At 40.4% G+C, this 24,079-nt stretch overlaps 7 protein-coding genes across 8 annotated transcripts in view; 5 read left to right on the forward strand and 2 right to left on the reverse strand.

The window, feature by feature from the left end:
* The window catches only part of agbl2 (AGBL carboxypeptidase 2), an 8,201-nt gene extending 5,598 nt beyond the window's left edge, over nt 1-2,603 (forward strand). Inside the window, exons 12-18 of the mRNA XM_087176395.1 lie at nt 147-245; nt 451-529; nt 777-929; nt 1,039-1,069; nt 1,182-1,399; nt 1,497-1,638; nt 1,873-2,603. Coding sequence (XP_087032521.1) covers nt 147-245; nt 451-529; nt 777-929; nt 1,039-1,069; nt 1,182-1,399; nt 1,497-1,638; nt 1,873-2,098 — 948 coding nt within the window. The 3' untranslated portion in view covers nt 2,099-2,603. The remainder of the gene's footprint in view (nt 1-146; nt 246-450; nt 530-776; nt 930-1,038; nt 1,070-1,181; nt 1,400-1,496; nt 1,639-1,872) is intronic.
* On the reverse strand, nt 2,585-4,600 carry tmem17 (transmembrane protein 17). Its single transcript, XM_023415427.2, has 5 exons — nt 4,383-4,600; nt 4,100-4,203; nt 3,404-3,517; nt 3,134-3,277; nt 2,585-2,951 (listed from the first exon to the last, which is right to left on the reverse strand). The coding sequence occupies exons 1-5, from the start codon at nt 4,495-4,497 to the stop codon at nt 2,874-2,876; spliced, it is 555 nt and encodes a 184-aa protein (XP_023271195.1). The 5' UTR covers nt 4,498-4,600; the 3' UTR covers nt 2,585-2,873.
* A 58-nt stretch (nt 4,601-4,658) lies between these two features.
* Nucleotides 4,659-7,676, forward strand: LOC111661761 (E3 ubiquitin/ISG15 ligase TRIM25-like). Its single transcript, XM_023415421.2, has 6 exons — nt 4,659-5,469; nt 5,710-5,805; nt 5,912-6,145; nt 6,234-6,390; nt 6,480-6,518; nt 6,623-7,676. The coding sequence occupies exons 1-6, from the start codon at nt 4,891-4,893 to the stop codon at nt 7,141-7,143; spliced, it is 1,626 nt and encodes a 541-aa protein (XP_023271189.1). The 5' UTR covers nt 4,659-4,890; the 3' UTR covers nt 7,144-7,676.
* A 162-nt stretch (nt 7,677-7,838) lies between these two features.
* Nucleotides 7,839-12,206, forward strand: LOC111661759 (E3 ubiquitin/ISG15 ligase TRIM25-like). Its single transcript, XM_023415420.2, has 6 exons — nt 7,839-9,158; nt 9,241-9,336; nt 9,841-10,086; nt 10,395-10,545; nt 10,644-10,709; nt 10,799-12,206. Exons 1-6 carry the CDS (start codon nt 8,559-8,561, stop codon nt 11,326-11,328), a joined length of 1,689 nt encoding a protein of 562 aa, XP_023271188.1. The 5' UTR covers nt 7,839-8,558; the 3' UTR covers nt 11,329-12,206.
* A 1-nt stretch (nt 12,207) lies between these two features.
* On the reverse strand, nt 12,208-17,651 carry slc15a5 (solute carrier family 15 member 5). Its single transcript, XM_023415415.2, has 9 exons — nt 15,775-17,651; nt 15,145-15,367; nt 14,307-14,476; nt 13,984-14,204; nt 13,703-13,889; nt 13,326-13,514; nt 12,966-13,097; nt 12,788-12,896; nt 12,208-12,554 (listed from the first exon to the last, which is right to left on the reverse strand). The coding sequence occupies exons 1-9, from the start codon at nt 16,163-16,165 to the stop codon at nt 12,413-12,415; spliced, it is 1,764 nt and encodes a 587-aa protein (XP_023271183.1). The 5' UTR covers nt 16,166-17,651; the 3' UTR covers nt 12,208-12,412.
* ccdc34 (coiled-coil domain containing 34) lies at nt 17,640-20,118 on the forward strand. 2 transcript variants are annotated; one of them, XM_087176415.1, is made up of 7 exons: nt 17,640-17,727; nt 18,059-18,343; nt 18,474-18,612; nt 18,742-18,849; nt 18,956-19,114; nt 19,215-19,344; nt 19,542-20,118. In XM_087176415.1, the coding sequence occupies exons 2-7, from the start codon at nt 18,075-18,077 to the stop codon at nt 19,742-19,744; spliced, it is 1,008 nt and encodes a 335-aa protein (XP_087032541.1). In that variant the 5' UTR covers nt 17,640-17,727; nt 18,059-18,074; the 3' UTR covers nt 19,745-20,118. The 2 variants fall into 2 exon arrangements, with proteins under 2 accessions (XP_087032541.1, XP_087032542.1); XM_087176416.1 differs by having other exon boundaries at nt 17,660-17,727; nt 18,062-18,343.
* Nucleotides 20,119-21,010: 892 nt separating this feature from the next.
* Nucleotides 21,011-24,078, forward strand: rab19 (RAB19, member RAS oncogene family). The gene is made up of 4 exons (XM_023415426.2): nt 21,011-21,101; nt 21,688-21,876; nt 22,248-22,431; nt 23,451-24,078. Exons 1-4 carry the CDS (start codon nt 21,051-21,053, stop codon nt 23,723-23,725), a joined length of 699 nt encoding a protein of 232 aa, XP_023271194.1. The 5' UTR covers nt 21,011-21,050; the 3' UTR covers nt 23,726-24,078.
* The last annotated feature ends 1 nt before the right edge of the window (nt 24,079 follows it).

Here is a 24,079-nt window from a genome sequence, read left to right on the forward strand (position 1 = left end):
AGAGCATCCCAGAGAGGATTGGAAGGCACAGGAGAAAATGGCAGGTATGAAGCAGAGAGAGTGAATATGTTTAAGGGACAGAGCCAGCCAGACAAAAAAGTAAGATTTCCTGAGATGTTCCTATTAATATTTCTTTCTTTGTGAAGGTAAATAGTCTGATGAAAAAAGCTGGGATTCCTCCTTCCACCACTCACTCTGGCGAGGTTAGTCAGGTGACACTGTGGCAGGGCTGTGAACCTGTCAAGGTAAAGAGATTGAATTCCCTCATAGTCACCTTATCCCCACCAAACTGTTAGGTCACCGATACTGACACATTATTGGTCAGCCATGAACATGTATTCACGTACTCAACTCAATTTTATTTAATACGAGAAAGTTCTTGTAATGCTTGAAGAAATGGAACAAAATCTGTAATTTGACTTAGATTTTGGGATCTTTTCTGTTCTTTAGGACGACTCTCTGGAAAACATGAGGGCCGCATACCTGCATCGCAGGGCATGTCATCTCACAGCTGGGTCAACTCACACAGGTAACCTTTTTTTTTTGGGAGGTTAGGCTTTTCTAAAAATTGCCCTTATATGCCCATTGTCTAATTCACTAGTACGATTAATTTAGTGCCATATTTTGTAAGGTTAATCATGTTGCCTTATGACTTCTAATTATTTATATTTTAAGTAGATAGTCTCCTGAGGGGAAAGCGATGAATATTTCATCCATCACTGAATAAGGAAAGGTCTTGTGTAGCAGTGAATGGTGTGTTTGGCTTGCTTTCACAGATGACCTGGGGATGGATACAGGACACTGGAGATGTTCGTCTCAGCTACTGCACCTAAGTGCTCTTATTCCACCTTCACCGAATGTCATACATCCCATCCACCAACAGCATCACTACCCCCAACAACCCTTCGTCTCCTATAAAGTCTACAGAGGTTTGTCTGCATCTACAGTACAGCTTCAGATGGAACTGAATTAAAGTTCCATCATCTATCAGTCAACTCGAGCCTTCCCCAAATTGTAACTTTTGTTTACCGTTTTCAGGGCATCCATCTTCCCTTAGAACACCCCACAGGTAAACCTGACAGTGAAATGTTACTATTAAATAGATAGTAGATAACTAAATGCTGAAGTATGGTCAGATTTACTAAATTAAATTGTATTAATTAAATTAATGTTTGTGGCAGGTCATCCATGTGCTTTAAGATGGTTCCAGACATTATTCCAACAAAGCGCCTGCTGTCAAGTGTCACCAATGACAACTTCAACAGCCGGTATATTTACAGAGACAGAAATTCTTTACGGGTCTCAGAACGTTACTTTGTGCCTGAGGAGTCCTCCACCTCACACGCAGATACAACCAAGACCAAACGGCAGAATGGGGAACGGGAAGATGATCCCTCAGGTTGTTTTTTGATATTCACATTTATTATAAGAATGTACGTTTTTTTTATGTATCACTAACTTCACCTCTTCTCTACCTGATCTTGCCATTTATTCAGTGGGTTTGACCCTGTTGAGATGTATACCGCTTGGAGAGCAGAACCAGAGAGATCTCACCCACGACATCCCCGTGAGAGAAACGAAATCACACAGCAATTTATTTGTGCCTGTGCAAAGGGCCACAGACCAAGGAGGAAAAAGGTTAATTCATTTTTAATCCTCTTGAACACTCTCTAATTATCTCATTCTCTTTCTGTTAAATGCTCAGGTTGCCATTGAAGGTCATTGTTTGGGACATAAGCCCTGGTGTTAAGCATTTATGATCACAACACAATCTTTGTGCAGTGGTGATAAGACGAGCATTAAGCATTTTACCTCATTTTTATGGTCTTTCAAAGGTCTTCTGTGCTCCTTATCCTTTTTCAATTTCCTCAGACTTGGCAAAGAGACTTGTGAAGACAAAAGGCATATGGGTGTTTTACCCCCTGTGTCAAAGCCTTCAGGTATATTGACAATGGAACTTCCTCATCCACACAGTGACACCCTGAGGAGGCTTCAGGCGAAGGGCATCAGGCACCATCACTTTGGTAGAGAAAGCCAAATAAGAATGGATCCACAAGAGGCAATGGTCACAAGACCATCGCAGTCTGCCCCAATGTAGGGAGCAACATTTAGAATCAGGGAACTACAGGTTGATTTTTATTCTCTGTTCTCTGGCCAGTGATGAGAATTTCCATTCATGAGTGAAGAGGATTATATTTTTTGCTAGAATTTCAACAGGTGTGTGAAACAACATATATGCAGGGATAACACTGCTCTGTTACCTTGTTTATACTGACCTCATGACGCAGGTCAAACTTGTGTTGTATGGACAGAAGGAGTTAAGTCAAATCCCAATTAATAATTACTATCCATTGGCAATCTTTGTTTAATGTTTAATTATATGTCCTCTTTAAATGTTGATAAAAATTGATATTAACTATAAAAACTGATATTTTTGCTTACTTTTAATTACAATCCTAATATTTTGTGCTTAGTCTTGATATTGGTAAGCACAAGATTTACTGATGATAAAACTTTTCAGAGCACACCACCAAACAGTCAATGATGCAGTATATAAGCTGCCTAATAAATGATACACAGGCTCTGTGTTATATAGATTTTATTTATTGCAACTCTATAAAAATAACAATGCAATGCAATCCAATACATATACAATCCAATACAATGAAATATAATGTGAATAAAATACAAAAATAAATATGGTCAAACATTTTTCTCCTTAATAATCAGTTGTGGGCAGAAAATAACCCATGTACTGCACTCAATATAAAAAGTGACATATAATTTTTGTTGTTGGCCTCTGTGTCTGGGTGGTGTAAGGTAAGGACATGTCCTGGTGTGTCGAGATGTGGCACGTAAGTTACATTCAGAATTTAGTGAAACTGTCTGAGATGAAACTGGGTTTCTGTGTGTCTGACCATGTCCCGGAGCGCCACAAAACCAGAGAGGGCCTATAACATTCAGGAACAGAAATTTTCAAAGAAAAACATTTAGATTAAATCAGCAATGATCACAAAATAATGAAAGCTTGAAAACATGTATAATATAGCCTACCAAAAATAAGTACATGCATTGGTTTGTTTGGTAATTGTTGAACTACACAAGTCAGTATTTAAGTGGAATGTATACATACCTGTGTTAGTATGAATATAGCGAGAACTATGTGAACACCTCTCTCCAGGGGCTGTATGAGAATGGCTTCATTAAAGAGCTGAAACAGGATCAATGGAAACTGAAGCAGGATGCTCAGGAGCCAAAATCCAGCCAACTCTGGGACCTTCCACAAACACAAGCATGACATGAATTACAATCTCTGCCTTATATTCACTGGAATTAATGTCCTCTTGTTTTGTGTTTGTGTTGTGTCTCTAAATCAACTATATCTTTATACGTGATGCACCACCTTTTCTTGCAGGTTCCCGACATAACCGAGATAAAGTCTAATGGCTTCTATCAGAGTCATCACGATGAGAACAGTCACAAGGATGAACTTGTAGTAGTCTGGCAAGGCAGGATACTGGAAGAAATCACAACAATGGAGTTAAATGAACTGAATTTTAATTAATGTTCTAACCTGTTTCCAGGTCTACTCCTGGCAATATCAATTAATGCCAGTAAAAAATAAATACCTACATCGGCCCATCAGGTATCACTTAATCACTTTGTTGCACACTTAAATATCATAAATATCACAGCTTCTTTTTCTGGTAACTGATACTTTTCTCATGAGTACTACAAAGGTTTGGATTTAAATGTTACTCCCAAAATATATTAAGGGTGGTGAAATAATTTGCGTTTGTTGTTCAAACAGAAGTGCACATACAGGTCTATCTGTTCGAGGAGCCAACTAGTAGGATCGACCACAATGGTCATGTACTGTAGTCTGACAATATGAAGTGTGTGTTGAGGGCTAAATCTATCTTGATTTTAGTTGGTGAATGTAATTATTACCATCCTAAATATACCCTAAGTATAATGACGGCGACCCCGATGTTTACGTTTTCACAGTTTTTTCACTGTCCGATTATGTATTTAAAAAAGAAACATTAGCAGTATTTCACATTAACATCCTATGTCACTTTCTCTTGTTGTGCCTTACCTTGAGGTGCAGCATTACAATTTCACTGATCCACCACAAGGGGAAGAACCACATGTTAAAGTACAGAGACATCTGGAGGTGGAGACTTGACAAAACCCGCTTGTCTAATAACAAACAAACCACAAAAAGGCAACATTTTAAGAGCCCAATATCAGCAACAACTAGTGTAAAACTACATTGGAGACAAACACAGCCCAGTACAACCGTCCCTGTCGCTAGTTAGCTGCATTAACATCCGAGCTAATTCGTCCATAACGTTAGCTGTGGATTGGGTTGAACTTACCGTGTGGCAAAAACGTGTCATTTTCCTTTGAAAAAGGCTCAGACCGGCTCTGGTCAAATAACACATTCCGAGAGAAGTCTTCTAAACGTCTTCTGATCGTCTCCGGTAGGTCCATCGTGTCAAATACTCTCTGCTAAAACATAAACATCACCAGAGGAGACACAACACTGCCTCTTCCTCTCTGCAAAGATACCAAACGCTGCCGTCGTCTCCCTGGTTACCAGAGAAATCTCGCGTTCCACTCAAATCTCGGATGTTAATCATCTACTTGTTTCCTCCGTTGCTTCCTTGGTTTCCTACATTGTCTCGTTGCTTTGGTCCCTTAAATACTATAAGTGACTCGACTTCTCACAAACGAATTTTAAAGGGTGACATACGCTGCCTGTACATTTATAAATGTATTCTATAAGCATATGTATTTGGGGCAACATTAACTTCAGGACAATAAGGGAAGGCACTCCTATTTTCGTTTTAGAGAAAACGAAAGTTAGAAAGTGTTGTGGTGAAGATGGCTGAAAGCTGGGCGGCAGGTCCGCTATCATGCTCGATATGCTTGGATGTACTGAAGAGCCCTGTGACCCTTCATTGCGGCCACAGCTACTGTATGGATTGTGTGAATGCCTACTGGGACGAAGAGGACCAAAGTGGTGTTTACAGCTGTCCCCAGTGTAGACACACTTTCAAACCAAGACCTGTGCTCAAAAAGAGCACAGTGCTAGCTGACTTGATGGGGGAAATGTCGGGGCCAGAGAAACCCACACCCCATGTAAAGGATGGAGTCGGTCCAGGGGATGTGGAGTGTGATTTCTGCACTGTGAGGAGGCTGAAAGCTGTCAAGTCTTGCCTGGTGTGTCTGGCCTCCTACTGTGCCACTCATCTGCAGCCTCACTATGAGTCTGCTGCTTTCAAAAGACACAAGCTGGTGGAAGTATATGCTTCCATACAAGAGAGGATCTGCTCTAAGCATGACAAGCTGCTCGAGGTCTACTGTCGCAGTGATGGCCAATGCATTTGTCTGCTTTGTGTGATGGATGACCACAAAGGTCATGACACTCTCTCGGCTGCAGCAGAGAGGAAAGAGAGACAAGTAAGGACATTTATTTTTGGCCCCAGTTTGTGCTTGAAAGTCTTCAGTCAATCATATTCCTGTGAAATTAAATTCAAATATAATTTTACAATTGGTTTAAAGGTTGTTTTCTACTAATGACAGGGAGATTTATACTGTATGGTTTATTACTGTATATCTATATACATATCTGTCAAGTGTAAAATTGTATTGAAAATCGAAGGTGAACAAAGGGGTAAAATGACATGATTTTATTTTCAGAAACAATTTGGAAAGAAAAAACAAAGATACCAGCAGGGGATGCAGGAGAAAGAGAAGCAGCTGCGGGAGCTGAGACAGAAAATGAAAGCACTGAAGGTGAATTGTCTTCCTACTTTTTCTTGGCTTATACGTGATGCATGTGTCCTGTATACATTTCTTTTTACAGTAACTAAGATTATTCTCAATGTCTTTGTACTGTCAGTGTACTGCAGATGCAGCGGCCGATCAGAATGAGAAAGCCTATGCTGAAATTGTGCAGATGGCAGATAAAAGCCGACGTGCGGTGAAGGAGACAATCAGTGTTCAAGAGAAGGCTGCGATGAGCCGAGCGGAGGCACTCATGAATCAGCTGGAGAAGGAGATTTCTGAGCTGAGGATGGGAGAGGATAAACTGAAGCAGCTGTCCCACACGGAGGATCACATTCAGTTCCTGCAGGTACACAGACACAAAACAGATCGATCAGATAAAGTAGTGGTAAGGAAACTACAGTTCATTTTGTGTTTCTGTTTTTAAATGTTTGTAGAGCTGCCAGTCAGTTTTTGACTGTCCAGAACCTGATGTGTCTTCAGACTTCAACATCCACCTGCACACATCTTTTGACTTTGTGACAAAGGCCATTTCTGATTTAAGAGACAAAATGGAGAACATTGCAAAAGCTATTGCAGAAATAACAGTGACAAGTAAGAAAATACCATTATTAAACTCATTTCTGTTTATTTACTGGGATTGATGTTGGTGTGAGATGTTTTTTTTCTATTTTTAATTGAAGATGATCCTGATCCTAAAACAAGACAAGAGTTCCTTCTGTGTAAGTGGTCACTGTATTTTGGCATAAACACATTCTTTCCAATGCACTTCACTAGTCACACTGAATGATAATTTCTTTTAACTATCTTTCCATCTACCTTTCAGATTCCTACCACCTCAGTTTGGATCCCAACACAGCATTTGAAAACTTAATACTTTCTGAGGGAAACAGCAAGATAACCTGGATTAAAAAGGCTCAGCGTCATTCATACCACCCAGACAGATTTACAAAATATGATCAAGTTTTGTGCACTGAAGGTTTATCTGGAGTTTGCTACTGGGAAGTTGAATGGAGGGGGCCCAGGGTTGAGATCGCTGTGTGCTACAAAGGGGCAGAGCTGCAGGAAAGTTGCTTTGGATACACAGATAAGTCCTGGTGCATTTCCCTTTCAAATTCCATTTGCAGTTTTTGGCACAATGGAATCACTACTAGAATATCCGTCCCCTGCTCCTCTACTGTAGGAGTGTATTTGAACCATAAGGCCGGGAGCTTGTCCTTCTACAGTGTGTCTGATTCTGGTCAGATGATGCTCCTTCACAGAATGCAGACCACATTCTCCAAGCCTCTGTACCCTGGGTTCATGGTCTCCAGAGGAGCCTCTGTTAGGATACTCACAACAAAGTAAACAGGCATTGTACTTTGTACAGTGTTAAGCATGTCAAGATCAGTTGTTATTACTGGTTAGCTTACCTCAGTTTGGTTACTTGCAGTGAAATTTCCTGGAGTTGGGGTTTTTTCAGTTCAAATAAATGCATCTGGCAAAATATGTAACTATGTAACTAGTTGCGCTACAAGTAAATAAGTGCATTCGGTTCATGTTAGTTTTTAAATGTTTTGTCACAAGAAAAACAGAGAGAGAGAGGCAGAGAAAGAGAAACAATCCCAGTGTAATATTGGCACATTGTACATTGCATTTCACGGCTGCTATCTCAGAATCTGTTATTCATTATATGGTGTATCAGTGTGCTTTGTTGTTTAACACATTTTTATGCCTCTGTGCTCTGGGCCAGAGGTGTTTTTCTTTGTGAAAGCTGTTCCATGTATGAGAAATTGACATTTATTGACTAAGGAAATACTTAAAAGTATACTGAAACAATATACAATACAGCTCTTGTACATACAGCACTTGAATAATAAATAATCATCAAAGCAACTTTACATTATACTTCTATATTTTTATTTTTTACTGTATGTCCATTTTATTTTATTTTTTATTTCCTCTTTGAAATGTCCCTGTTTTTACTGTCTGCATATTTAAAATGTTACTACACTTTTTAGGTTTTTATGTATTTCATTATATGGAGATGGTAAAGTATATGAATGTGTTTGGATTTCAATACCATGCAATGATATTGATTAGGCTTTAGCGCAAATGCACTGTTGAAAACCTGTCAAGTCAGAATAGGATCAAATATAAGATAAAACATATCAGCTGTTTTAGAGTTATTACTTTACACTAACCTCTAAAAATGGGGAAATTTACTAAGGATATTACACCTGTGAAGTCTATTGGGTTTTTTTTCTCCAACATTTTCAACAGTCAACAACAATTTAAAAGATATATATGAGATCTGCATTGGTAGATATTTTAAATGCCATCCCTCTGCTCGTTGCCTCTTCAGTTCTGTCATAAAATGATAAACACAGTACATAACAGAACAAAATATCTCCAGAAATCAGCTGGCAGACATACAGTGGTGTTGCCCTAAATGCTCCCTCTGTCCTCAGACAACAGCGACAGAGACAAAGTTCAGGACTGTAGACTTTCACAGCACCACTGTTTAAACAGGAAAAAAAGAAAGACACTGACACTTTCGACTCATCTCTGAATGTAACAATGAAAAAGAAACGTTGGAGCATTTTTGGAGGTTGTTGAGACAAGCCTGAGGGAGGGTTGACACAGGTTCATTGTTGACTTCCGCACTGACACAGATCAGTCCGTACAGTTACTGTGAGTGCGATACAGAAAACAAACTGCCAACAAGCCACTCCTTCTTCAGAGGAACTGAAGCTAACTCCGTCAGTCTAAGGGGGGAAAACATGGCTTACAATCAAGAGCTGTTCGACTGCTCCATCTGTTTACAGTTACTGGAGGATCCCGTGACGACCGCGTGTGGACACAGTTACTGTATAACATGCATCAATAGCTTCTGGGATAGAAATAACAACAGTGGAGAAACTTACAGCTGTCCTCAGTGCAGGGAGACTTTTTACCCGAGGCCTGTACTGAAGAGGAACACGCTTCTGTCAAACTTGTTGGAGGAAAACAGGAAGACAACCGGGCCAAGTGCTGCTATTGCTGCTGCTGCTGCTGATGATGGTGACAGCTGCTTTACACCTGGTGATGTTCAGTGTGACGCGTGCACGGGGAGAAAAAGAAAAGCTTTCAAGTTCTGTCGCGTGTGTTTGGCCTCTTACTGTGAGACTCACCTGCAGCCTCACTTCGAGGTGCCGCCGCTTAAGAGACACAGTCTGATTCCGGCCTCAGCCAGGATCAAGGAAAGTATCTGTGGCCGTCACAACAAACTTCTGGAGATTTACTGCCGCACCGATCAGCAGTTCACATGCATGATGTGTGTGATGGATGAACACAAAGACCACGACACTGTGGCAGTTGCAGCAGAAAAGTGTGCTATGGAGGTAATTCAGTTCAGCCCCATGCCGAGATAGATCATTTGCTGCCTTTGCTTCCTATTGTGACTGACGCTTTGTGTTTTAACAGAGACAACTGGAGAGGACCAGGCAGGAAATCACAGACAGAGTGCTGAGTGCAAAGTTGAAGATGGCAGAACTGAGACATGCTGCAGACTCTATAAGAGTGAGTGTCAACCACAAACATAACGGTCCTTTATCACTGTAACAATATATCATTATCAATATTAAATGTTGATAAAAAATAATTAATGTATAGTTTGGATTAACTGCTGTTCTTGTACACAAAGATGTCATACAAGTAGAGGAAATAGATGTATATTATAGTTATCCCAAATTGTCGAACTACTCCTTTAAAATTGGGCAGATTTGCTTTGTTACACGTTTCTCCAGGTTGAGAGCAGGTCAACTAAAGAATAATTCTTACTTAAATAATTCACATGGGCCTGTAAGAAGCAATGTTTAAAATGTGTTGAAAAATGAATTTACTTCTGTGTATCGGACATATGTATATTTCTCATATATTATACAATATATAAAAAAAACTTTAATTTACACTGTAAACAAAAAAGTTACTGATCATATGTTGCCGTATAATTAATGGAACTGTAAAGTTCCATAGGACTATTGTAAATGTCAGCAGTCATAAAAAGGTGTGTTTCCCTACTAGGATGCTGCATGGGAGGCGTGTGACGACTTTGAGCGGCTGTGTGTGGAGCACATCCGTTTATACGTCCGTTCTGTGGAGAGGAAGCGTTCTGAGATGAGGGAGAAAGTTGGAGGGGCAGAGAAAGCTGGGGTGGACTGGACCAACAGCTGCCTCGGGCAACTGCAGCGAGAGGTGTCCGAGCTGAGGAGGAGAGAGGATAAACTCAACCAGCTCTCACTGACAGAGGATCCCATTCAGTTCCTTCAGGTGATGACACGCTTTGAGGACATCTTCTGTTTTCTTTCATTTAGGCAGTGTATCTCAGTGTATATCAAGAATAACCTTATTCGGACATGTTGTAAGCATGATGTAGTTATAGGGTTAAATGTGGCCACCAGGAGGGATTCCTTCAGATCTGGAGTGACATTACACTAGTTAACTTGTTAACAATTGCATTGTTCATCGCTCTTCTCTTTGATGCATCAGTAAATGCTTCTGCTTGAGCCACTGACTCACTAACCTTCCTCCAGCTGCTCACTAAGATTTACCATTTTGTATGTGTGTTTCTTGTGCAGGGTTTCAAGGCCCTGGGAAACCTGACTGCATCCCCACACTCACATGAAAGACTTGACACACTGACAGAGTTTGTCACTGCACAGAAAGATACACTGAAAAATATGTGCAACAAAGAAAAGAACAGATTACTTTATTCTGAAGAACATCTGTGTAAGTATGACCAGTTTGGATTTCTAAACCTTACGATCATCAGTCTATTCCCTGTAATTTGTTTAAAGAGAATGAGCTGTGTTTTTTCTCTTCATCAGTGTTAAAAATTCCAAGGCTGCAAGAGGAAATAAAATCAAGGACAGAGGTTTTGACCAAATACAAGAGTAAGCGAGATGTTAATACACTTTACATAGATATCAGCACGTACATGAGAGTTTCACCAGCTAAATGAGTTTTTGATCTTCCCTTGCAGACTCGGAAGTGGAGGTGGATCCCGACACAGTAGCAGCATTTCTTAGCCTGTCTAAATGTAACAGAGAGATATCGTGGAGTGACAGGGACCAGGCTCATCCTGACCACCATGAAAGATTCACCTACTATCACCAAGCTCTGTGCAAAAAGGGCCTACAGGGCAACCACTACTGGGAGGTGGAGTGGGATGGTGGCATTGTCGAGGTGGCTGTGTCGTACAAAGGGATTAAAAGAAAGGGTTCTGGGCAAGATTGCTGTTTTGGCCACAATCATCTGTCCTGGAAATTAACCTGCTCTCCTTCTGGCTGCACATTTTGGCACGATAATCTTCACAAAGGCCAAATCCCTCCGGCTCGGTCCCGCAGAGTAGGTGTACACCTTGATTATGAAGCAGGAATGCTGGATTTCTTCAGTGTTCACAACTCCGACAGGTTGATGCTGCTGCACCGAAGCCAGACCACCTTCACTGAACCTCTCTATCCTGGCTTTTCTGTTGATTTAGGTGCAACGCTGAAAATATGCAACATCTAATCCGAACCGCATGAGTAAATGTAAACCTCAGGACTTGCTACACTTTTACATTGTCTGCTACATGGTACATGGACAGATCAAAAGTTTTCACAATGTGAGTGAGTGCAACATATATGGCTCATTCGGTGCTGATTGAGAATAAAGATTATGAATCAAAGAGTGGAAAACTTAAATTTCTTTTTTCTCTTAAATGTTGCATAAAAACTGCAACAGAAGAATTTGTTCAGCTGTTTCTGTTCAGTTATTACATTTAAGGTTTACTCTGGCAATGATAATAAACTCCAGAAGGCACAAATCAAATGAGTATGGGTAATCTTGAAACTTGATCCATTTACACATGCTGAGTCGGACTATTTCAGAAAGCTTTACTGGCTGACAGATACGACCAACTTTATTGAGAAATTTCTCATAAATCTTTTTTTTTTTTTTTTTAAACTGCCAATGAAATACACTCACAGCTACAACAACAGGTCGTTGAACAAATGACATTGAATGGACATTTTCATTTTAATGCTTTGATGATTAAAAACATTTCTTCTGTTCTTTATGCTGTAAAAAGAAATCATTTTCCTGCAAGCCTAAACTCGAACCAGCCGGGATGTATCTTCAAAGATTTATTGTTTGACAAATGCTTGGAACATGGAGGCTGTGCCACTCCATCATTATAATGTCACAGTTCCATTGTTTTGTTGTCTGTTGCACGTTGCAGGAGCACAATGGAAATAAGCATTTGTTTTTTAACCCTTCATGATTTTAACTACCACTGTGTTTATTTTGTATTTTTAATTATCAGAAAAATCAATCAGTCCATCAAGCAAGCAGAATGACTTTGCTTTAGCTTAATATGCTCAAATAAAAAGACGATGCTTTTCTAATGATATGTCTGCTGTTTATTTGATTTAATGTGGTTATTTACATTTTTGTGTTTGATTAGATGTGAAATCCTGTATTTACTGTTATTACATAATTGTAAAAGCAACAAAAATATGTACATTCCATGTATTTCAATTTCCCAAGTTACAGATTTTGACACAGTAACATGCAGCGCCAGCGCCACTCACAGTAGAGGTCACAATGAAGACGGTCATAAAATGGATTCAAAGGAGGTGTTTGTGTAGGAGCGATCCACGGTGTCATAGAAGCGCAGGAAGGCTTTGTAATGCCGCAGCTTCTCAGTCAGTGGGCTGAGGGTCAGTGCTTTGCCCCGCACACTCAGGTCTATGTACCTGGGCCACATCAAGGTAACAAGAAAATACACTTAGAGCCATGAATCACAACTTTTTAAAGTCACATAATGTCTTTACTAGTTGTTGAAAAGCACATTAAAATGAACCGTAATGGAACTGAACACGGGTAACTCACTTCAATCCATACATGACAACGTTCTTATGCAAAATTAATAACCTATTTGAACCTTTATTCCACCATATAGTCAAGGTAGTTAAAAATAACACTGTACCTGTAAGATACACTCCAGAATACAAGGGTATTTATAGCCATCAGTGTGGCCAAGAGGAAGAAGAATCTCTCCAGATTCCCATCATGCAGCATGCTTGGGTAGAAGTTACCTGTAATGAAATATAGTTGTGGTCAAATCAGCATCAATGATGAATTCCAAAAAGTTTTCTCATTTTTACCTCCAGAGAGAAAGTAAACCAGCTGAACGATGAAGGCTCCTAGGAAGCAGCCCCCTCCATAGGACAGAGTGAGGAAGTGCAGGGAGATGCCTCTGATGTGGCTCGGGGTCAGCTGGAAAGATATGAGGGAACCTGCCAGAGAGGAAGTGACGGCGGAAATGTCTGATCATCTTCTCTCCATATTTGTGACATGCAAGGCATCATTACCATGAAAGGTAAGCAACTCACATGGACTGCCTGATCATGCATCAATTGGTTTGTGCTAATTTGGCAAATTCAGAGTGTTTGGGAAGATTCATCAAAAGAATATATGCGACCAGTATCATGTGAAATCATGAACAGCTTAAGTGCCTTACTCACATGCAGGGGTGACAAGAGCCTCTGCCAGACCAAGCAGGATGTATTGGGGTGCCAGCTGGAAACACGGCATGGACGACACTTGCAGGACCTTTCCAGACAGCGTCTGTTCCACCAGAGGGTAAGTCTTCCTCTGCAGCTCAGACAAACCTGCCACCAGGACTGACAGAGTGGCACACACGTGGCCCAGAGCTGGAAGGGGAGGATGGACAGAGTGGGATGATGAGAGAGGGGGCTGTAGAATGGGGGGTTGTGATTACAGGAGGAAAGGAGAGAGGATGAGAGACGTAGAAGAGCAAGAGAGACAAAGGGATGCTTAGCTGAAGACATAAAACTTATGTGTGCATCTGCAGGGGTTTGCATATGTGGAGATAACTCACTAATGATTTTTGCAGGGGCCACAGGAGTTTTTTCCATAGAGAGGTAGCAGGTGGTGACACACTCCATCAGCGGGGCCAAGAGCAGCACAGGCAGGATGCTGATCACATTCATAGCTCCGATGGGCAGCAGGAGGTCATTCAGGTGAAGGTTGGAGTTCATTGTCTGTATGTAGTAACCTGAGGGAATCTATGGGAAACATATTCTTTAACATTCATATAGGGAAATGATTCTGATAAAAAAAAAAAGAAGAAAAAGAACCATTATGTTCCTAGTGGCCTACCTGTGTGATGCAGGCTCTGTACAGCAGCTGAAGCCCGTAAAGAGGGAAGAGCTTTGCCAGGACTTTGACGTTCTCTACATGCGTCTCACTGTAACGGCCACCATTGTTCTCCTTGGCCCGGTCCAGCCAAGACACCACATCGCCACTCAGGTGCCGATAGTGGAGGCAGCACATCTTGAAAGAGTTCAGGAAGACTCCCAGTGTGGTCAGTAAAGATCCACCTACGATGGACACATGAAAAAACAGTGTGAGGTTTCAGACGTCTTCATTCAAGCTGTGTGCCTGAATACCTGTTTCTTTGTCTCTTTTTCTCTATATGTTACCTTTCTTGGGTTTGTAGGTGAGTTTGTTGCGCATCATGTGTATGGCAATGAGAGCCAGCAGCACAGAGGTGAAGGGGATAAGAAAGCCCAGATTTTTCGCCACAGACTGCTGGATGTAAGCAATACCCAGAAACACAATAGTGGAGTTCAGGTTCACCAACCAGTAGAACCTAAATGTAATGAAAACAAATCTTACAATAAGTTATTTCATTAATATTGTATATCAATATAATAATATTATGTAGTATATTTTAATATAATATTATGTAGTATTTTATAGTACACATATAATAAAACATTAATATTTTTACTACTATAGTTGCAGTGCATCAGTATGTTGGTATTGGTTGATTGGTCAGACTGGAATGTCAACCTATCATAGGCTACAGTATATACAGTATATATCCTAAAGCTATGTATATGTATGTATATGGTCAAATTGCCATGTATGGATAAGTGTCACAAAATATTAAAATGTAGAGGGCAGATGGTTGGGATAAATCCTGAGCATGTTCATTTTCCCTAGAGGATGAACCTCTCTATTTTGAACACCATGAACATTCAAAAAGCACCACCCTCATGCCAAAATGGGAGTGGTGCAATAGGTAAATGTTAATGAAATAAAAACAAAATCTCATAATCTAACAGGATGATCAGCCTCTTTTATCAAAAACATAGTGTATCACCATGCACAATCCCTGAATTGTAAAGATCATCATTAAGAAGATTTCTTAAATGATCCTAAAACTGATCATGGATATAATATCAGTGGATTGTTTGGAACCCGATCATTGGCTAACGTAGTGAATGACTGCATTCACATGGCAACACCACCCACCAGTTGAAGAAGGACAGGAGCTGGTGCTGGTTGTAGCCCTGCAGGTTGTAGGCTCCCATGGGGCAGAGGATGGCCCGGATGCCACCGATGCCCAGCGCAGCAGCCAGGAGGCCGGTGTAGAAGAGGATCTGTTGCTCCCGGGGTTCCAGCTGGTGCGTCATGTGATGAGTGTCGATGTAGAAATCTTCGAAGGGAAATGCCACCACGGGCAGCATGGCTGTACCTAGAATATACAATGACAGGTGAAGCTCATGCCATCTGGTAACAGCTCGATTTCACAGATGCAGAGCCATGACACCTAAACAGAATTACTAACACTCTTGAAATTAGCTCACATTAAAGGTTGAAATTCATAATATGTCAGATGATTGTACATCTTCCTTGTTCATTTCACATATACATATATTGTTTTTTAGAGTGGCAGATTTGACCCACTCGGTAGATTTGTATGCAAAAATATTACAAATATTACATGAAAACAGGAGTTCATGACAGATAACCTTTGTAATGTTAAGCCTTACACTGATTTTACATTATAACAGAAATATTCTGTCAAAGATCATATAGTCACACAGTTTCAAATTTTCCACATTGGACAACATGCATCAAACCCAACCCATTATATCTTACCAAAGAAATGAAGAACAGCACACAAGTAGAGCACTTTAGTCCTTCCTAAGCAGGTTTCTGCAAACCACCCAACCAGGACAGGAGTCAGGGTGCTGGCGCCTATAAAGCACAGGTTAACCGTCGCAGCCAGGTAGTTATCATAGCCCAGCTTCACAGTGCAGAAGAGAATCATGTTACACACAATCCCAAAGAAAGTGAATCTTTCGCACAACTCCACAAGGAGCACACAGATGATAACTTGTAGCTTCTTGCGAGACTTCCTTGGAGGTGCCTGGTCTGGAAAAGGGGTCTGGGAGACTCGTCGCAGTTGGTTTCTGCCTGGCATTCTCTGAAGTTCTCCTTCCACCATACCACCTGGCCAGCGAGCTGGCTGCTGGGGCGCAGACCGCATTAGACCATGCAAAGCTCTGAATGGGAACTCCTGGCCTGTGAGGACAGGACCAGCATTGGTAAAGCTGGAATCCCTCACTTTGGTGTGACTGTGGAGCTGGACTGGAGACACATGGGATCAGACACACCTACCTGCATTCTGCACGTGCTGGTGGCTGATTATCCTTCTGTGTCATGATCTTACTCAGAACTATGGACACCTTACATGGATCTGACACATTATACAAAAATGCATCCAGGAAGAGTGATTGATGGGAGCTATTTAGAGAGGATCCCAGAAATATTTCTATAATTACCAGCAAGATTTTTTCTTTAATGATTGAATCACTATAATTTAGTTCTAGACTGTTAGCTCTCAATTTTAAAATGTTTTTTTTTTTTTTTTTTTTTTTAATTCGGTTAAACTGACAGTTTTCGCTTGCAATGACCATAGTCACAGTTTAAATGACAAAACTCAAGAATACACAATGTTGCATATGTAGCATTAAAAGACAACAACAAAAAAATTAATTTCGTGCTGCAGGTTATTACAAACAGTCACAAAATGTCACATCGCTTTGTGAAAGCAGTCCATCAGTGTACGAGCTAAGCGTGGCTCGCCTGCTGGTAATTAGACTGATAATGTTAAGTGAGATTGAGACTGAGTGCATGAGCAGGTTAACTTCAACTAGGTCAGCGCAGCTAGATAAACAACAACTGTCTGTTATTACAGGAGGCTGTAAACTGGTTGCTTGAAGAACAATGCACAGCCAAGGCCAGCACTGAACACAATAAGAGAGTACATGTTCACTAAAGTAAGGGAATAATTTCCAGTTATAAAACATATACATCACCTAAATAGTTCTGTTTATTTGCCTCTAAGTTTTAACTCAGAAATTTTAGGTGTGCCCAAAATATCTATCACCAAAATAAGAACAAATGAATCATTTTAAAGAATCTTCTTGTTGTAACACTTACCACTCCCAAATATGTAAAGCAGGATCATCATGTCCTTAATCCTTTTTGTCATGAAGAGACATTAACTACAGCTTATTTTGCATTTCACAGTCTGATATGAATGGGGGGTCATCAGTCTTGCTTATGAATTGTAACAAGATTGTTATAGGCCAAATATTGTCTTACAATGGTTAAAAAGTGTATAATTGAGTAGGAAGTCAACCAAAAATTCTTAATCGGGAGTAAAATTGTAAGATGAAAATTAAGGGATTAAAAATTAAAATATATAAGGACTGTATATGCACTAAAAATAGATGAAATAAACTGAACATGTGTTTATATGACATTCCATGCTTATTTGAGTAAATAAACAGGAAACCAATTTAGTTGTAAATGACCAACAGACACATTAAAACACTCGGTTTATGACTGAAAACATACCATGTTGGAGAGACAAAAGTGTGTATTAAAAAGGCGTTAGACATCTCCATGGTTACAGAAAAAGCGTCCAGTTGAGCGTGGGGGCGTGGTGTATCATGGGAAACGAAGTTGCTAACAAATCAGTTGCAAAAGTGGAGAAAGACACGAGAACTACAGCGACACTTTTCTTCAAATATACGCCCAAAGGTAGACAACCAAATATTGTAATTTCGTTCAGATATGGCTGGATACACTGCACAAATATGTTGTGGACTTAGGCAGTACTTAGCATGAAACGTTCGTAGCACGTTAGATTATACTAAAGCTAAGTCAGCTAGCGAACGCTAACGTTAGCCCCACTGTGCTAACCGTGAAAACAAACGATTCATGTGATCGTCAAACAAGCTAGTTAGTTGTGTTTGTATGTTTTGCCTCGCTGTAAAGTTGCATAGCTTTATTTGACTTCAGTTAACAAAGATAAAAGCCACTCACAACTTATGCAAAACGTACCCATGTGTCGACATTATGTGTTCCGCAGCAGACATCGGTTTGTAATGTCGACAGGGAGGATGCCGAAAGGTCCTGCTTCTGCACACGAGGGCTTCAGTTCGACCCCCGTCAAGACCAGCCGGGGGAAAATCTTGTACACTTCCAGAGACTTGGACGAGGAAGTTGTATCCGACGACGAAGATACATTTTCCCTGCTTTCTCCCATCTATCATGACAGCTTTGACAGCGATGAAGAGGACCTGGAGCCAAGCCCAGCTCAGCAGACTTCTCCCAGGCCGAGCGAAAACTCCGGACGTAGCGTTTCACCAGTCAGGTACAGCTGAATGTTTAAAACCTGATATACTTTCTTAGCCGAGTAAAATATCATAGACTGCGTGATTCAGACAGGTAACATGTACGTATAAAGCAGAATATGCATAACTGTACATTTGTTTTCGTTATAGATGTGAGCTGCCTAAAACACAGCAGATGTTCAGCGTTGCCCTGCAGCCAGCAGCCTCACCTACTCTGAGTGCATGGGAAATGTGGCTGGTGAACAAAGCCAAAGAGGACCGGATCAAATTGGAAAAGAAAGCAGAAGAGGCAAGCCACTGTTTCTCATAGTTTCTATCACAGTAGTGTTTACTTTTCTTCCTTTGCTTTGTTATAGTGATTATCATTTTTATTACTGCACATGGTTTGCATCTCAACGTTTTATACCCGATGAATTAGGAGCGCCTACTCAAAAAAAAAACAAAACAGCAAGAAAGGGAACATGAACGGAAAAAGATTGTCATGGAAGAGAAGATTCACGAATGGCTTAAGTTGAAAAAAGAACAGGTACAGAACTGCTTCTTTAAGCTAAACAAAATCACAGTTTCTCTTAATGATGCTACAGTGGTCTACAGTTGTCATTTCTCTAATCTTTTTTTTCTTACAATCCCAGGAGAAGCATGAGCAGCTTGTAAAACAGAGCAAAGAGGAGGAGGAGATACAGAGACAGTTGGAAAAACAGAGGCAGATTGAACAGAAAGCTCAGCAGAAGTACAAAGACTGGCTGCAGAAGAAGAACCAAGAAAAAATCGAAAAAGAAAAGAAGGAGAAAGTAATGTGCTTTTTTTCTGTTTGTTTTTCATTTTATAAAGATATTCTAATGTTAATGACAAAACAGCCAGATTCTGAGAGAGATTCTTTTCTCTTTACAGGAGGTAGCAGCCCTGAAGGAAGAGCAGGAGAAGGAGCGCCGCAAGAGGGCAGAGGAGAGGTTTAAGGAATGGCTGGCAAAAACCAATGAAAAAAGCAGAGGAAGTCCAAAATCACATAGCTACCCAACAAGTAAGGTCATTTCAGTTATCTGGGAATTATTAACCATGATTTAGCATTTTTGGATTAACTGACATATGATAAAAATCTATGATTTCATGCAAATTTGTCAAATTCGGACTGATTTCAATATGATTTTAACTTATCAGTTTATTTGCCGTGTTGATATTTGTTATGTATCAGTATTGTATCGGTTTGATTTCCCTCAGGTCCCTATGACAAATCCTACCCATCACCCAGCTTCTACAATCCGATCCCATGGAAACCGATTCACGTCCCTCCTCCAGAAACATCACTGAATAAGACGTCTGGCAAGAAACCTCAGAAACAGAGAAAAAGCCAGCAAAGCCCCAGCACTGCTTTTAGACTCAGAAACACTGTGAGAACAGCACAATTGCTGCAGAGGAGATGACACCGCAGACTGACGTCTGTGACTTCATCTGACTCATCCAAACCACCACAGGTCCTGAACAGACGCTCTGATGTGTCACAGAAGTATTTCTGTTCTCTTATATGGCTGCAGTAATGCAGTACATGTATTAATTTTAATTATTGTATTTGATTTATATACTGGAGGAACTTGTAATGATGTACTAACTCCAATTTAATGTCTAAATGTTCAGGTTTTAGAATGTTTACACAGATACAGATGTTTATAGTTTATAAGTTGTTGTTATTACTTAGGTTGTGATGGCTACATGCACATTTAAAAGCCTGGAACATTTTCTTTTATATTATGTAAATTGAATCAGTTTGTTATTACGATAAAGAGAGTGTAAATGTTTCTTTTTGGCTCTTGTCCCTGTCTTTTCCATCACTGAGTGGTCAACAGAACCACATTTCTCTGCATTTAATAAGGCACAAACCACACACAACAGCACTACAGAAAGAACGTGGCTCGTGGTCACAGCCAAAGATAGACCCAGCTTGGTCAAGTGCCCCTCACACACATTGTTCTGTGTCCAGCTGTGCCTTGTTCTTCTGTGGGCTGAGATGACGACAGAAACAAGTGAGGGGGTGGAGAGAGACACATAGAGAGGGAGAGAGAATGATTCAGATTCAGAGCTCATTCTGTGTTAGCATCTCACTCTGATGTCAATAAATGAAGCCTGAGGTAAAAGGATTTCAATTACACTTTATTCTAGAATAACCATCTTTATCTCCATTGCATTGCATTTTTGTCTGTTGTGTGTTGGGCTGTCTTCGTCTACGGTTAACCCCTTTCTGTTGACGGCTGTGGAATGTGTTAGTTGACAGTAGTCAGTGAGGGGGCTCATAATGAGGACACTGATTATGTAGGGCGTTTTTTAAATGCACAAAGAAAGATTCCCGGGTCCAAAGGACGGCAGCTAAGACAAAGAAGTCAGGTGTTTACATTCTGTCAGGAGTAGTTAAACTGAAGGAGTGGTTTGAGCTGTTTGCTTATCGGGTATTTACACATTGAGCCTTTTAAGTAAAACTGTTTCTATAAAGAGTTATGGTTCTGTTCAAAGTAAGCCTCCAGCAAATTTGCTCTCTGTGTACTTAGAATTTTAATTAGTTAAATATATTAGGTCTTAACCCATTTATGACAACGCAAAGTATTGCTCAATCTTGCCTACATCTGTCTTACACACAGTGCTTTCAATAAGTGATGTTTCAAGTAACTGACTTTTATTCTCCCTTTTCCAGGTATTGTGTCCCATTACAGAGCCTGAGTAGAAAATCCTTATCCCAAGATGCAGTGGTGCAGGTGGGCCGGCAGTTGGAGATCACACCTACCAAGACAGGTAGGAGGCGTGTCTTAAATTGTCTCAGAATGACACATGAATGTGAGTGGGGCAAAGCACAGAGGGGAGAAAGTGACAGTCTAAAGGGCAGAAGTAGAGACTACACTTGTTCTAAGGTCTTCAGGAATCATTCCGAAAGTGTAACGTAGACATGGAAACGAGTACAGGATGAAGAAACAAAGCTTTTGAATGCTGACTTTTACTTGCTGTACAGGAGAAAAGGAATTTGAATCCTCTACTATGGGATAACTAAGTTGATTTTGGAGTTCTTTTCTGAATAGAACTGAATTTAGCAGTAAGATTATTCATAGTATCAGGTGTTTTTTTTTATGTCTGACTGGGACAGCTTCACCTGTGGATCACACATTCAACTGGAACCATATGGACTGTTTTACTACAGCTGGTAGTTTACCCCTTTTTCTAACAAGGATGTAACTGCTGTTTCTGTAAATGTAAATAGTCTCAGTTTTTATTGACACAACTTGGAAGAAAACTAGGTCTGTTGCATTGAGGCAAAAAGGTCTTGGATCCAGTGTTTCAGCCTCAGTTTTTTTTGTATGTGTGTGTTCCTCCCTTCACCATGCAGTCTGCAGATCCAGAGATTGAGGACTCTTTTGACTTTCTATTCAAAATCATCCTGGTTGGGGACTCGGATGTGGGGAAGACCTGCGTGGTCCAAAGCTTCAAGTCTGGTATATTCATTGAGAAACAGCAAAACACCATTGGGGTCGACTTTACTGTTCGTACCCTGGACATCGATGGCAAGAGAGTGAAGGTAGGTGATATGCATGTAATTTTTTATAAATTAACAAAAACATGGATATGTGAGATGGGCCTATGTTCTTACTCTTGTCTTAACATAATTAATCCCTCTGCTTGTTTCAGTTAATCAGTGTGTTTTTCCTTTAGAGGACAGAGGAGTGGCTCACTGCTTCTGTCAGATGATAACATCTGTGTGTTAGCTTTCTGGGTGTGCTCTTTTGTTAACTGCATGGATGTCTTGTTATGCTAATTAGTTTGGGGTTCTGTACACAGAAGCTGTTCAAAAAGGACTGAATAACTTAATAAGTTTATTTACTTACTTGACCCACATTTGTAGCTATTTAAGTCAAATTGTATTGATTTGTGTTTTGTGTGTTATTACAGATGCAGGTGTGGGACACAGCTGGACAGGAGCGATTCCGCACCATAACTCAGAGCTACTACCGCAGCGCCCATGGAGCCATGGTGGCCTATGACATCACACGCCGCGGCACATTTGAATCGGTTCCCCACTGGATCAGGGAGGTGGAGCAGTATGGAGCTGCCAGTGTGGTGCTGATACTCATTGGTAAGAAGAAATAAAATACATTGGTCAGTAAATCTGAAAAATATTTAGACTGTAGGTGTAGCGAAAGGAGCAAGTAAGTGGACACAATACACTAGTGGTTTCCATGATGGTGCCCCCTCAGCCCTGTCAGATGAGCTGAAGTCCCCCTCCATTGAACCACCCATTACCCACGTTCTATATATGCTCATTAAAATTACTTTTTTTACATGAGACACATGATCTGGCAATCATTGCTTAGACTGGGTCTGGTTCAAATTTGCATTTGTACAAATTCTACTCTACCTCTTTTTCACAAGTTTTGATGTTAAACAGACCAAATGATGAGACGAAGAGACAAAACATTTTTTGATTAATCAATGTCGAAAAATTTATGTTAGCTGCATCCAGAAGAATATTTTGTTACCAAATTATGTGTTGTGTTTTTTTTTTTATCAGTTCTGTTCGTGTTTTAGAGTTCTGGTGTGACCTGTAGAGACTTGGTTATATCAGCTGTTGCTCACCATGATACAAAGGAGCTACAGCTCTACATGTGAGCAACAGGGTTGCTACATTCAGATGAGTGGAACCATGTGTTTTATTTAGCGCTGAAACAATAAGTCACTGAATCGATGTGTCAATCAACAGAAAATTATTATAAATAGAAAACTATTTTGATGATCAATTAATCATTTTGGTAATTTTTCAAGTAAAATTCTAGACACTGTCTGGTTCAAGCCTCTCAGTGAGGATTTGATGCTGAATGAAAACTGAATGATAAGCTGAATATTTTGTGGGATATGGAATTTGGACTAATAAGTTGGATAAATTTGTGTGTTTTTTTATATTTTACAAACGAGAAACTATCAAGAAAATGATAGGCAGATAATAAACTACCAGCCCTATTTTTATTGTTCTTTTTGGGTTATTAGTTATTTGCATTATGTGCCGGTTACTGGGCTCTTTTCAGATCATTCAGCTCTGATAACTTGATAGCTATAGATATCTGAATCCACTTATCCCTCTTCTGTTCACCACTGCAGGGAACAAGTCAGACCTCCATGCTCAGAGGCAGGTGTTGTTCGAGGATGCGTGCACTCTGGCAGAAAACAACAATGTTCTTGCTGCTCTAGAAACCTCAGCCAAGGAGGCCCAGAACGTGGAGGCGGCCTTCATCCTCATGGCCCGGGAGCTGCTGGCACGGAATGGCATGCCCATCACAGACGAGGCCTCTCAAGACTCATCTCAGTTCATGTTGAGTAACAGCTCCCACCCAGTCCATGGTACTGTGTCCTCAGATAAGAAGTGTGGGTGCTGAGCGCATTGAAGCAGGGATGTGTCCATTAAGAATTGCTTGAAAAATAGTGGTGGCAGCTTGAATACTCAATGTACATGTGTGTGTTTGAAAAGTTCCTCTACAAGGGAAGGGAGGCTATTTGCATTAGATTTTTTTTTGAGAAACTACATATGTTGCAGTGTGTGTATGTGTGGTGTGTGTGTGTGTGTGAGTGAATATAGGTTTTGTATATGTTTTGAATTTTAATATTTATAGTTAGTAGAATCAGTTTGACAGAGGTTTTAAATAGGTAATGTGGTAATGACTCCAGTGTTACAAACCACACCACTGCTGGAAGAGTCTGTACACACTAACAGAATGTTTTCACTTGACAAC

The sequence above is a fragment of the Seriola lalandi genome, unplaced genomic scaffold (genome assembly GCF_002814215.2).
Source record: "Seriola lalandi dorsalis isolate HSWRI2012SDOR001 ecotype SW California unplaced genomic scaffold, Sedor1 jcf7180002054553, whole genome shotgun sequence".
NCBI classification, from domain to species: Eukaryota; Metazoa; Chordata; class Actinopteri; order Carangiformes; family Carangidae; genus Seriola; species Seriola lalandi.

Excerpts from the sequence above, each read along its gene's own strand:
- tmem17 (XM_023415427.2), bottom strand. The coding sequence starts at position 4,497 with ATGGACCTACCGGAGACGATCAGAAGACGTTTAGAAGACTTCTCTCGG. Across the intron at positions 4,204-4,382 it reads TGACACGTTTTTGCCACACG|ACAAGCGGGTTTTGTCAAGT; the intron begins GTAAGTTCAACC and ends GTTTGTTATTAG. Across the intron at positions 3,518-4,099 it reads TTGTAATGCTGCACCTCAAG|TATCCTGCCTTGCCAGACTA; the intron begins GTAAGGCACAAC and ends GATTTCTTCCAG.
- LOC111661761 (XM_023415421.2), top strand. The coding sequence starts at position 4,891 with ATGGCTGAAAGCTGGGCGGCAGGTCCGCTATCATGCTCGATATGCTTG. Across the intron at positions 6,146-6,233 it reads ATCACATTCAGTTCCTGCAG|AGCTGCCAGTCAGTTTTTGA; the intron begins GTACACAGACAC and ends AAATGTTTGTAG. Across the intron at positions 6,391-6,479 it reads TGCAGAAATAACAGTGACAA|ATGATCCTGATCCTAAAACA; the intron begins GTAAGAAAATAC and ends TTTTAATTGAAG.
- LOC111661759 (XM_023415420.2), top strand. The coding sequence starts at position 8,559 with ATGGCTTACAATCAAGAGCTGTTCGACTGCTCCATCTGTTTACAGTTA. Across the intron at positions 9,159-9,240 it reads CAGAAAAGTGTGCTATGGAG|AGACAACTGGAGAGGACCAG; the intron begins GTAATTCAGTTC and ends GTGTTTTAACAG. Across the intron at positions 10,546-10,643 it reads TTATTCTGAAGAACATCTGT|TGTTAAAAATTCCAAGGCTG; the intron begins GTAAGTATGACC and ends TCTCTTCATCAG.
- slc15a5 (XM_023415415.2), bottom strand. The coding sequence starts at position 16,165 with ATGCGGTCTGCGCCCCAGCAGCCAGCTCGCTGGCCAGGTGGTATGGTG. Across the intron at positions 13,098-13,325 it reads GGCTCTTGTCACCCCTGCAT|GTTCCCTCATATCTTTCCAG; the intron begins GTGAGTAAGGCA and ends CCTCTCTGGCAG. Across the intron at positions 12,555-12,787 it reads TTCTGGAGTGTATCTTACAG|GTACATAGACCTGAGTGTGC; the intron begins GTACAGTGTTAT and ends GATGTGGCCCAG.
- ccdc34 (XM_087176415.1), top strand. The coding sequence starts at position 18,075 with ATGTCGACAGGGAGGATGCCGAAAGGTCCTGCTTCTGCACACGAGGGC. Across the intron at positions 19,115-19,214 it reads AAAAAGAAAAGAAGGAGAAA|GAGGTAGCAGCCCTGAAGGA; the intron begins GTAATGTGCTTT and ends TTCTCTTTACAG. Across the intron at positions 19,345-19,541 it reads ATCACATAGCTACCCAACAA|GTCCCTATGACAAATCCTAC; the intron begins GTAAGGTCATTT and ends GATTTCCCTCAG.
- rab19 (XM_023415426.2), top strand. The coding sequence starts at position 21,051 with ATGCAGTGGTGCAGGTGGGCCGGCAGTTGGAGATCACACCTACCAAGA. Across the intron at positions 21,102-21,687 it reads GATCACACCTACCAAGACAG|TCTGCAGATCCAGAGATTGA; the intron begins GTAGGAGGCGTG and ends TTCACCATGCAG. Across the intron at positions 22,432-23,450 it reads TGTGGTGCTGATACTCATTG|GGAACAAGTCAGACCTCCAT; the intron begins GTAAGAAGAAAT and ends TCACCACTGCAG.